At 42.1% G+C, this 12,188-nt stretch overlaps 1 protein-coding gene across 3 annotated transcripts; it reads right to left on the bottom strand.

The window, feature by feature from the left end:
* Window positions 1-462: 462 nt before the first annotated feature.
* Window positions 463-12,127, bottom strand: LOC115105307 (dehydrodolichyl diphosphate synthase complex subunit DHDDS-like). Of its 3 annotated transcripts, none has more exons than XM_029627215.2 (9): window positions 12,050-12,127; window positions 8,931-9,014; window positions 8,687-8,803; window positions 8,291-8,433; window positions 5,428-5,544; window positions 5,060-5,161; window positions 1,547-1,661; window positions 1,146-1,253; window positions 463-908 (listed from the first exon to the last, which is right to left on the bottom strand). In XM_029627215.2, the coding sequence occupies exons 2-9, from the start codon at window positions 8,991-8,993 to the stop codon at window positions 666-668; spliced, it is 1,008 nt and encodes a 335-aa protein (XP_029483075.1). In that variant the 5' UTR covers window positions 8,994-9,014; window positions 12,050-12,127; the 3' UTR covers window positions 463-665. The 3 variants fall into 3 exon arrangements, with proteins under 3 accessions (XP_029483075.1, XP_029483065.1, XP_064866144.1); XM_029627205.2 differs by having other exon boundaries at window positions 12,038-12,126; XM_065010072.1 differs by lacking the exon at window positions 12,050-12,127 and adding an exon at window positions 11,336-11,477.
* Window positions 12,128-12,188: the final 61 nt, after the last annotated feature.

The following is a 12,188-nucleotide window of genomic DNA, read 5'->3' as shown; positions in this document are numbered from 1 at the left end:
TTCCTGTTTCAGCATGACAATGCCCCCGTGCACAAAGCGGAGGGCCATACAGAAATGGTTTGTCGAGATCAGTGTGGAAAAACTTGACTGTACAAAGCACTCACCGTAACCCCATCGAACGCCAACTGCCTGCCAGGCCTAATCGCCCAACATCAGTACCCAACCTCACGAATGCTCTTGTGGCTGAATGGAAGCAAATGTTCCAACATCTAGTGGAAAGCCTTCCCAGAAGAGTGGAAGCTGTTATAGCAGCAAAGTTGGGGAATGAGATGTTCAACGATCAAGTGTCCACATACTTTTGGTCATGTAGTGTAGCTGGTGCTGTGGTAAATGGTGGTCTCCGATGTGTATCTCCTCTGGGAGTGAGTACTCCGATTACATTGTGAATATCAATCCAAAGAGAATATCCATGGAATCCATTTGACGGGCAGATTTTACAGAACAACTTATAGAATCATTAGCTCTTTACCAGACTTATCTTTTTATTAGACTTTGATCAGACTTAGAATACACACATAAATATCCCACATATAGCCCCATAGGGGTAAACTTACTCGTACAAAATAAGAAGTTTCAAACCACTCAGCCCTTTAGGGAAGAGATGGAGAGATGTGATTGCTCCCCCAATTCAAGATGGGGAGCATTGTGTTCCCCTCATCCCCTCTTCATGCCAGAGCAGCTTGGCTGGTTAAGTCAGTGAGGAAGGAGTCTCTCTTGTGCTGGAGTGCACCAAGGAAGTCCTGAACCCGTTCCTCTCGGCTGGCAGTGTAGTTGAGCAGTGCTTCCTGTCTCCTCTGGGCATCCAGGGGCTTTCCATTGCCGTGGTGCTGTAGGAGGTCTGCAACACAGGCCCGGTCTGCCTCATGCTGCTGTAGAGCCTGTCCCTCTCTGTGTTGATCTCTGGCTTTCTGCAGCATACATAGGGATCAGTCATTCAAGCAGACCTCAGTGTTCCACACAACACAGTAGTTTATTACAGGTATTCAGATGATCCTGCTAATGAATTCTCGCTCAATGCTGGAAATGCAACTTGAAATAATGGGCTAAACATTTGTGGCAAAAGTGCACACGCGTTTAAAGGTTGGGTAAATATTGTACGGTGGAATGTATGTGGGGGATGAATGAAGGAAAGAGAGAGTTCATACCTGAAGAGGTCTGTGATTGAGCTGATACTGCAGAATGGCATCACACAGATTCCAGAAGGAGTACTCTGGCCACAGGACTGACTGGAACACTAAGCAGGAGTGGGACGTCTACAGGATAGCACAGACAAAATAAAATATTACATTTGTGTCTGCAACATTCTATTAACATTGCACCCTACTGAATAATCCCCACAGGTAACACCAGACAGCCTACATTTACAAAGAACAAGTCACGAGGTAGTGGGAGAGGCAGCTAAACCAGAGGCTCCATTGTCTGTCACTGAAGTCACTGAACAGGAAGTAGGTCTTGTCCTTACCAAAGGATGCTAGGCAAGAGGCTAATCTCATTAGCATTCAACATCACGCTGGAAACAGCTAGCAAGGAGTGTCTTTGTCCTTACCTGCCACAGCAGGAAGTCACTGAGTCGCACCTCTCCAGACGTGCGAATGAGCAGATCAGGATTGGGGGAGTTACTGCTGTACAGACAATGACCCAGCAGGGCCTCCGACACATCACTGGACACAACAACCAAGACAAGACAATATTTATTTTACCTTTATTTAACCAGGTAGGCCAGTTGAGAACAAGTTCTCATTTACGACTGCGACCTGGCCAAGATAAAGCAAAGCAGTGCGACAAAAAACAACACAGAGTTACACATGGGATAAACAAAAGTACAGTCAATGACACAATAGAAAAATCTATATACTGTGTGTGCAAATGGAGTAAGGAGGTAAGGCAATAAATAGGCCATAGTAGCGAGGTAATTCCAATTTAGAAAATTAACACTGGAGTGAAAGATATGCAGATGATGATGTGCAAGTAAAAATACTGGTGTGCAAAAGAGCAAAAAAAAGTTAATAAAAACAATATGGGGATGAGGTTGGTAGTTGGATGGGCTATTTACAGATGGGCTGTGTACAGCTGCAGCGATCGGTAAGCTGCTCAGATAGCTGATGCTTGAAGTTAGTGAGAGAGTTAGAAGTCTCCAACTTCAGCGATTTTTGCAATTCGTTCCAGTCATTGGCAGTAGAGAACTGTAAGGAAAGGCGGCCAAATGAGGTGTTGGCTTTGGGGATGACCAGTGAGATATACAGTGGGGGAAAAAAGTATTTAGTCAGCCACCAATTGTGCAAGTTCTCCCACTTAAAAAGACGAGAGGCCTGTCATTTTCATCATAGGTACACTTCAACTATGACAGACAAAATGAGAAGAAAAATCCAGAAAATCACATTGTAGGATTTTTAATGAATTTATTTGCAAATTATGGTGGAAAATAAACTTTTGTTATTGACCAAATACTTATCTCAATACTTTGTTATATACCCTTTGTTGGCAATGACAGAGGTCAAACGTTTTCTGTAAGTCTTCACAAGGTTTTCACACACTGTTGCTGGTATTTTGGCCCATTCCTCCATGCAGATCTCCTCTAGAGCAGTAATGTTTTGGGGCTGTTGCTGGGCAACACGGACTTTCAACTCCCTCCAAAGATTTTCTATGGGGTTGAGATCTGGAGACTGGTTAAGCCACTCCAGGACCTTGAAATGCTTCTTACGTAGCCACTCCTTCGTTGCCCGGGCGGTGTGTTTGGGATCATTGTCATGCTGAAAGACCCAGCCACGTTTCATCTTCAATGCCCTTGCTGATGGTGATGTTTTCACTCAAAATCTCACGATACATGTCCCCATTCAATCTTTCCTTTACACGGATCAGTCGTCTTGGTCCCTTTGCAGAAAAACAGCCCCAAAGCATGATGTTTCCACCCCCATGCTTCACAGTAGGTATGGTGTTCTTTGGATGCAACTCAGCATTCTTTGTCCTCCAAACACAACGAGTTGAGTTTTTACCAAAAAGTTATATTTTGGTTTTATCTGACCATATGACATTCTCCCAATCTTCTTCTGGATCATCCAAATGCTCTCTAGCAAACCTCAGATGGGTCTGGACATGTACTGGCTTAAGCAGGGGGACACATCTGGCACTGCAGGATTTGAGTCCAGGGCGGCGTAGTGTGTTACTGATGGTAGGCTTTGTTACTTTGGTCCCAGTGTAACGGATGTGAAACGGCTAGCTTAGTTAGCGGTGCGCGCTAAATAGTGTTTCAATCGGTGACGTCACTTGCTCTGAGACCTTGAAGTAGTAGTTCCCCTTGCTCTGCAAGGGCCGCGGCTTTTGTGGAGCGATGGGTAACGATGCTTCGTGGGTGTCAGTTGTTGATGTGTGCAGAGGGTCCCTGGTTCGCGCCCGGGTATGGGCGAGGGGACGGTCTAAAATGATACTGTTACACCAGCTCTCTGCAGGTCATTCACTAGGTCCCCATGTGTGGTTCTGGGATTTTTGCTCACCGTTCTTGTGATAATTTTGACCCCACGGGGTGAGATCTTGCGTGGAGCCCCAGATCGAGGGAGATTATCAGTGGTCTTGTATGTCTTCCATTTCCTAATACTTTAGTTATAATAGTTGATTTCTTCAAACCAAGCTGCTTACCTATTGCAGATTCAGTCTTCCCAGAGTGGTGCAGGTCTACAATTTTGTTTCTGGTGTCCTTTGACAGCTCTTTGGTCTTGGCCATAGTGGAGTTTGGAGTGTGACTGTTTGAGGTTGTGGACAGGTGTCTTTTATACTGATAACAAGTTCAAACAGGTGCCATTAATACAGGTAACGAGTGGAGGACAGAGGAGCCTCTTAAAGAAGAAGTTACAGGTCTGTGAGAGCCAGAAATCTTGCTTGTTTGTAGGTGACCAAATACTTATTTTCCACCATCATTTGCAAATAAATTCATTAAAAATCCTACAATGTGATTTTCTACCCTCATTTTGTCTGTCATAGTTGAAGTGTACCTATGATGAAAATTACAGGCCTCTCATCTTTTTAAGTGGGAGAACTTGCACAATTTGGTGGCTGACTAAATACTTTTTTGCCCCACTGTACCTGCTGGAGTGCGTGCTATGGTTGGGTGTTGCTATGGTGACCAGTGAGTTGAGATAAGGCGGAGCTTTACCTAGCAAAGACTTATAGATGACCTGGAGCCAGTGGGTTTGTGGCGACGAATATGTAGCGAGGGCCAGCCAACGAGAGCATACAGGTTGCAGTGGTGGGTGGTATATGGAGCTTTGGTGACAAAATGGATGGCATGGTGATAGACTGCATCCAGTTTGCTGAGTAGAGTGTTGGAGGCTATTTTGTAAATGACATCGCCGAAGTCAAGGATCGGTAGGATAGTCAGTTTTACAAGGGTATGTTTGGCAGCGTGAGTGAAGGAGGCTTTGTTGCGAAATAGGAAGCCGAATTCTAGATTTAATTTTGGATTAGAGATGCTTAATATGAGTCTGGAAGGAGAGTTTACAGTCTAGCCAGACACCTAGGCATTTATTGTTGTCCACATATTCTAAGTCAGAACCGTCCAGAGTAGTGATGCTAGTCGGGCGGGCGCGGGCAGCGATCGATTGAAGAGCATGCATTTAGTTTTACTAGCATTTAAGAGCAGTTGGAGGCCACAGAAGGAGTGTTGTATGGCATTGAAACTCGTTTGGAGGTTTGTTAACACATTTGTCCAAAGAAGGGCCAGATGTATACAGAATGGTATCGTCTGCGTAGAGGTGGATCAAGGATTCACCCGCAGCAAGAGCGACATTGTTGATATATTCAGAGAAAAGAGTCGGCCCGGAGAATTGAACGCTGTGGTACCCCCATAGAGACTGCCAGAAGTCCGGGCAACAGGCCCTCCGATTTGACACACTGAACTCCATCTGAGAAGTAGTTGGTGAACCAGGCGATGCAGTAATTTGAGAAACAATAGAAACGCTCAGAAAACAAATCTCTGATAATGCAAATTGAACAATTACATTTGAGAGGGCCATGAATGCACTCTTATGTAATATTAACCTCCTGAATCGCTGTTGAAGTAGTTTACCTGGATTTGATAAGTCCCTGCTCCACGCCCCAAGCCATCTCTCTGACGGCATTAGCGATTTCATGTCTTGAGGTGTAGGCAAAGCACACGTTCAGAAAGCATCTGTTGGCAAAAGAGGGTGGGCCGTTAATGAATGAGTTATTACAGCTGTAAGTAGCCACTCCTGAAGACAGATGACTGAACAGAAGCCCATGTGTTGTTTTATGCATAGAGAAATTGCATTGCATTATAAACAACTGAAGTCCAGCATCTGCAATAATCCTTGGTGCATTTGTCAAAAATGCAATGTTTTTCAGATGGCTGCACACAAGCTCACAGCCACCTCAGAGAAGTGAGGAGCAGCAGGATGATGAGGTGGCGATGCCTACTTGTTATGAGTCCTGGTGGCCACCACAGCCCGGGCTATGTGCTGCTGCAGGTCCAGAGGCAGTAGAGTCAGGTCTCCCAACACCCGAATGCACACCCCATGCTTCTCTAGATTCTCCCTGGATTGGAAGAGAGCAGACATGACCAAGTCAGGGTGGCTTTTGCCCCCCCCCCCCCAAAAAAGAACAGCTGATATATAAAACTGTTGCTGGCCACAATGACCAGTAGGAAAAAAATCCCATTGTAAAATAATTTATGGAAATACCGGTTGGTCTATAGGTTAATTTGCATAATTGAGTGGAATTAAATTGGTGTGTATTTTCGTTAGTTGTTGGATTAATAAAATACTATCACATGCACACAGCATAAAGATGCTATTTTGAGGGGGATGTCTCCTGCAGCAACTCAGCTGGTTGTTGTATTTATAAGCCCATTCATTGCACAACAATTCTAAATGCAATCCCATGTAATATATATATATATATATATATATCAACTGATAATTGAAGCGCGTCTCCCATTCAGCATTTAAGTGCAGGCAACAGGATATCAGCGCTTCAACATGTAAGAGGGAGGCAGTACGCATTTTGAAAACATCCTTAAATTGTTTGAACGGCGCACACAGATTTGGCCGTCATTGTAAATAAGAATGTGTACTTAACTGACTTGCCTAGTTAAATAAAGGTTAAAAAAAAAAGAAGATTGCTGCAATGTAGCCTATAGGCAAAATCCGACCACGGAAACGTGGACACAATTATTTTACAAATACTTAATTGACAGCGCGCGATTTTCAAGTTTGGGGAAGCTTACAATTTATGCAACCATTTCTAGCAATTCTGATTTTCATATGCGCATTTTCGTGTTACAGTTTCATTTCAATAATAACGTTTTCGTTTCTCAAAATCAGTCACGTGTTTAAATCATACAACTCCCGAGTTAAACATTCTACTAATGCGAGAGCACCAGCCTCTGCCATATGGACACATTGATGATCCATTGGTCGGCTAAAGAAACGAGCGCACTGAACTCATCGCCTAATCAACTAAGTAAAAATACATAGTCGACTAAATAAAAACATACAATATGACACATTAATGTTCTTTCAAAGCACATTAATCTCTCTACTCAGACTCTCCTGCCTCCCTTTCTATCTTCTTGACTTGAGCCATTGTAAAGTGCAACATTTGTATCAAACCAATCAACTGTGTCTGGCCGGAAGATTTCTCTAGTGAACTTGCAACATTTTATCAACCTATTCCAGGCCCGTTTCCTGCGCTAGTGAGCTCGGCCCAAACAGCTGTTTTTGCCTAATGGAAAAGTGTTCAGGTATTTTATGAAGTTTCCACTGGTTATATGGGCTCATCAGATCCATAAAATGTTGCTCTTTCACACCGACGCTTGGTGATTATCGAGGGGGAGATTGTTCAAATAGCCTACCGTGAGGAACTATATTTTTAATAGTCTTCATTATCATTCGCAATGGATGTTTTAAAAAACGACTTCGTTGACTTTCCTGTATTTCCGTAACTTGTATGCGTTCATTAACAGGACAAAGAAACCAGACACATGCTCATCGCGCAAAAGAACATTACATTATTTTTTTTTTACTCAGAAATGATGTTCATGAAATGAACCAAAGCATGTTTCTCACAAGCGTAGCAGGTTGTGAACTCCGCAAATCGCATTTCCACTTCGAGAATGAGAACAGTAAATGACTAATTAATACATGCAGTAACAGAAATGTATGTAACCACATGACAGTGATTAACGGTACATTTACTACTGGTGACATACACAGCTTATACAAAACATTATGAACACCTGCTCTTTCCATGACAGACTGACCAAGTGAATCCAGATTAAAGTTATTATCCCTTATTGATGTCACTTGTTAAATCCACTTCAAATCAGTGTAGATGAAGGGGATGAGACAGGTTAAAGAATATATTTTTTTTGCAACTCAATATTAGGAATGTGTTCCTAATGTTTGGTGTACACATATGTAATGGGCAATTGATAAAAAAACAAAACAATCAAAGGGTAAACAATTCACACAATAAATGCTTAAGAATTTACGTGAGACAGCGGAGCCATTCTAGAAAGAGACTCTCCGACAAATACCCAACCCATTCTTCGTCTCAACATTTTCAATTATACCCAAGACACTTTATCTTCACACATATTTTAGATGCTATTCACTGACAACCGCAACTCAATAATCAGCTAAGCCTATTTCCCAAACGCGCTGCCCAAATTGCAAATATGCCTACTAGCTTGTGATTGGAATCAATCCACAGCTATTTTCTAAAGAAGATAATGATCCTCAATTTCTCTGTGGCTAAGTCATGCTTTCTACTGAAGTATTTTGAATGACTTGATGAATTTCTGTATAGACATAAGTAGTTTTTTCCCTCACATTTGGATCCTCTCTCATAAGCTGCGCTGTTTAGAATGGTGTTTTCCTGCAAATTCCATTTTAGCAAATGTTTCAAAATGACGTTTTATTGGCTGCTTCATTACAGGAGTTGCATGTCCTGTTAAGATGAATTATCATAATCTAAATGTGATTTCTGTTATTCTGAGCACCATGGGTTGATTCCCTAATGGTTTACGCACCCAATGCATATGGATCCGGCAAATCTCTGAAATGGCCGGTAAATTGACATTTTCCGTTGTCTGGCCCAAGTGAATTACTGAAACATCCTCCTTGTCGAGTTTTTAATTAAAGTGTCTGTAAAACACTTTCTGTGGAAAGATACCCATCATTTAGCAGGTAGCTATGCTGCTTTCTCTCCCACTCGCTGGGACTCCCACACCTATGCATCTTTAATGGGAGCACTCTGGCTCCTCGGTTCTGACACTCACTGTTCTTGTAGCAGTCTGATGAACTTCTGCTTGGCCAGCTCCATCAGGCCGTCCACCTCGTCTTTAGACCGCTTGAAGTTCTCGATGCTGAAGGCGTATACAGTGACCTCATGGATGCTCAGGTTCAGGCACCAGCGTAGTGTCTAAAGGAAGGAGCCACCAAGGTTGATCATCAGTAAAGCCAACAGAGTAGTATGTATTTCTAATGTACTTGGTGACAGCCCTATACAAATACATGTTATGATGGTAAATGGTGAAGAATATGGGTGAAGTGCATTTACCTACTTTTCTAAGACAATGTGAAAGCTCATGCAAAAGGGAAAGTATGAATGAGAACGACTATGATAGAAAGAACAATGACGACATCATGACACTGATGTCCCCTGGGAACCTCACCTCTGCCAGTTTGTCAAAACCCTGTGTGTGTCCCTCTTGGCGCTCCACATGACGCTTGCGGGCGTAGCGCCGGTTGCCATCCATGATAAAGGCCACATGTTTGGGCATGGGGCCAGCCTGGGAGAGACCAAGGAGGGGTGGATGGATTCCATACAGATAGAACCATATTACATATCATAAACATGTGGTTGTGATTCATTCAAATATCCTCAGAAGGGATGCATTTGCAAATAGATCACCATACCTTCAGTATGTTGGCTGAGAGCTTCTCAATGAGGTTCAATTCACCTTCCCTTATCCACGACATATTGAAAAACTCTAGACACCCCTGTGGAGATGCATGCATTACATCTTATTACATACATCAGAGATACATATAAACAGATACCTATAAACAAGCAATTTATGAACATGGTTAGCCGTTAGGCTTGTCTGACAAATTCAGCAGTCGCTGGTTTGTATAGCCATGGGCTGCATTAGAAACAGTAGTGAGGGGTATGTAGCATAGTTATATATAGAGCACAGGCCTAGTTCAGTGGGGTGCATCAACAAACATAATGGCAGTGCATTCATTGACATTAGTAGGATAAGGTGTGGTGGTTCCTTGCAATTTCCCTGACAAAGGACTTCAGAGGCCACTGCTTTCTAGTCTTGAGCTGTGCTACAGGGGCTTTTCACCACATACCAGACGTACAGGGAGGTCTGAAATTATTGACACCCTTGATAAAGGTGAGCAGAACTGACTGTATAAAATAAATAATTCAAACATGAGCTGTATTGTATGCTCCAAAACAGTGATATAATTTTATACTAATAAAATTGCTCAGAGAAAGAGATTTTGATTAAAAAGTAATATTTTTTTCTCAAAAAAGGTAGGGGTCAAAATTATTGACACCCCAGTTTTGAATACCTTTCAATACCTCAACTTGCAAGCAAGCATAATGGCACGGAGCCCTTTTCGGAGTACACATTGGGAGGGATCTTAGACCATTCCGCCATACAGAATCCTTCCAGATCCTTAATATCCTTTGTCTGCCCTCCTCAATAGAGCCCCACAGTGGAGGTGTCATAATACCCATAAAACCTAGCGGTCAAACAGGGAAATGGTTCTGAGAAAAACGATTGGAACCATTTCAATGTTTGACCACTAGGGTTTGGGGTATTATGACTCATACTGTGATACTCTATTCAAACCACAGGTTTTCAAATGGGGTTTAAGTCCAGAGACTGAGATGGCCATTGCAAAATATAGATTTTCTGGTCAATTAACCATTTCTTTGTGGATTTTGAAGTGTGGTTGTGATCATTGTCTTGCTGGAAGATTCACTTGCAGCCAAGTTTTAACCTCCTGGCAGAGTCAACCAGGTTTTGGGCTAAAATGTCCTGGTACTTGGTAAAGTTCAAGATGCTGTTGACCTTAACAGGGAACCAGTGGAAGCAAAATAGCCCCATAACATCAAAGATCCACCACCATATTTTACCGTAGTGGGTTATTTTCTGCTCATGCATTCTCATTTAGACACCAAATCCACCACTAGTGTGTGTGACCAAAGAGCTCTGTTTTCATGTCATCCAACAAATGTAAATGCCTGGAGTTTGCTAAACAGCACTGGTATTTGGATTGGAACCGGTGCATTGGTCCGATGACATGAAAATAGAGCTATTTGGTCATGCACCCACCAGTGGTGGGTTTGGGGTAATGTTGTCACGACACCCGAATTTTGAACTAGGTTTTTGCTCCAACCTTAATCAGGCTTAATCAGGCTACCAAAACAAGCTCTCCAGGAACAGGGTTGGAGAGCCCTGCATTAATGAATCAATGATATTCATACAATCAATATGACTTTGTTTTTACCAATCTAACTGCATAACGGTAATAATTTATTTGAATTGTAAATCGCTATTGATAAACAGGGTAAATCAAGATGTAGTATAGGCCTATTCACAATACAGGTGAATGCATATTCAATAGGAGTGTGTGCATGCATTGAATTATTGAGGGTTAAGGTTAGGTTAAAGGGTTAGGGTTTGCTAAAAGGGTTAAGGTTAGGCTTAGCTAACATGCAAAGTAGTTCAAAAGTAATAAGTAGTTGCTAAAATGCTGAAGTTGTCCATGATGAGATTCTAACACCCATCCACCTCGACCAACCCCCCTGCTTTCGTTTTTTCCTATCTTATGTAACCATACTAATTTGAGTGTCTTGGACTGACATCTAATCTATGAGACCAGTCTGAGCTACTGGTATCTTCTTGCATTGTAAAGTGTTCTAGCCTGTAATGAACATTGTTTAGCTAACAGTTGCAACATTTTCTACATTCCATGTTGCATCATTCAAGTTTGTTCACCATAAGCGTGGAGCTAGCAGCCAAGACTCCCAGTGAGTGCAGTGTTTCCTCAGGACAGGCTAGAGTTAGCAATGAGTAAGTGAAGCAGGCACGATGCGCTCGTGCTATAAGGGGACATCAACTGCGCTGATAGACAGACTTGATCCTCTCTCAATCAGTAGATGACGTGACACAATTTATATAAGTACTGAAACTTTTTTTCATGTTCTAGTTTTTTAAAAAGTACTGACGTTTCCGTTTTACCGTGCAACACTAGTTTGGCGTCAATTAGAATGCATGAGCAGTAAATAACCCCATACCTACTTGTAAAAATATGTTGGTAGACATCCACGTCATCGGTAGTTTTTGTTGGAGGTTAACTGCCTTGCTCAGGGGCAGAACGACAGATTTGAACCTTGTCAGCTCTGGGATTCAATCCAGCAACATTTCTGTTAATGGCCCAACGCTCCTACCCACCAGGCTACCAAAACAAGTGTGTCAATCATTTTGAACCTTAGCTTTTGAGGAAAATCATGTATTACTTGTTAAACAACCTTTCTTTCTCTGAGCAATTGTATTCGTATAATATAACTTACAAAACATGTTGAGCATACAATTGCCCAGTATTTAAATTATTTATTTTATAGTCATTTCTGCTGATCTTTATGGGTGTTAATGATTTCGGACTCCATTGTATCTGATTTGTTCTGATACATACGCCACTAGTCTACATGCATGCATGAATAAACGGGATATATTAACCAAATCATATTCTGAAAACTAGCTATATGATTATGCATCTCTGATTCATGTGGATCTGGTCTTGGATAGCTAGATAACGATATCATAGCTACTGTAGCTAGCTAGCTAACACAAACCGGACAGGGAGCGATAACCAATGATGAACACTGTTTGAAATGTACAAAGCAATTGCACTTTCACTAAAATGTTCGATTTCATTCATATTGTTGAAAGAGATCATGAATTATCAACATTATGAGCCGTATTTTTACATATTTCACATACCTTCCAACTCACAGTTTAAGATGACGTCCCCTTCCTTATTCGATGGAGTGACGTAATCAAAAGACCGACCACTTCCGCTTGGAACTGTTTGTACAGATTTCTCTGCATGTGGATTGACAGGAAGCTTATTCAGATAAATTGGTGTTCTGGG

The sequence above is a fragment of the Oncorhynchus nerka genome, linkage group LG3 (assembly GCF_034236695.1).
Source record: "Oncorhynchus nerka isolate Pitt River linkage group LG3, Oner_Uvic_2.0, whole genome shotgun sequence".
NCBI classification, from domain to species: Eukaryota; Metazoa; Chordata; class Actinopteri; order Salmoniformes; family Salmonidae; genus Oncorhynchus; species Oncorhynchus nerka.
The sequence above is the reverse complement of the archived record's forward strand: the minus strand, read 5'-3'. Positions and strand labels throughout refer to the sequence as shown.

What these genes read in the sequence shown, in the direction of transcription:
- LOC115105307 (XM_065010072.1), bottom strand. Translation starts at nt 11,368, where the DNA reads ATGACGTGGATGTCTACCAACATATTTTTACAA. An exon ending in TCTCAGCCAACATACTGAAG is followed by an intron (nt 8,804 to 8,930) that starts GTATGGTGATCT and finishes GGTCTCTCCCAG; the next exon opens with GCTGGCCCCATGCCCAAACA. An exon ending in TCAATCACAGACCTCTTCAG is followed by an intron (nt 909 to 1,145) that starts GTATGAACTCTC and finishes TGTATGCTGCAG; the next exon opens with AAAGCCAGAGATCAACACAG.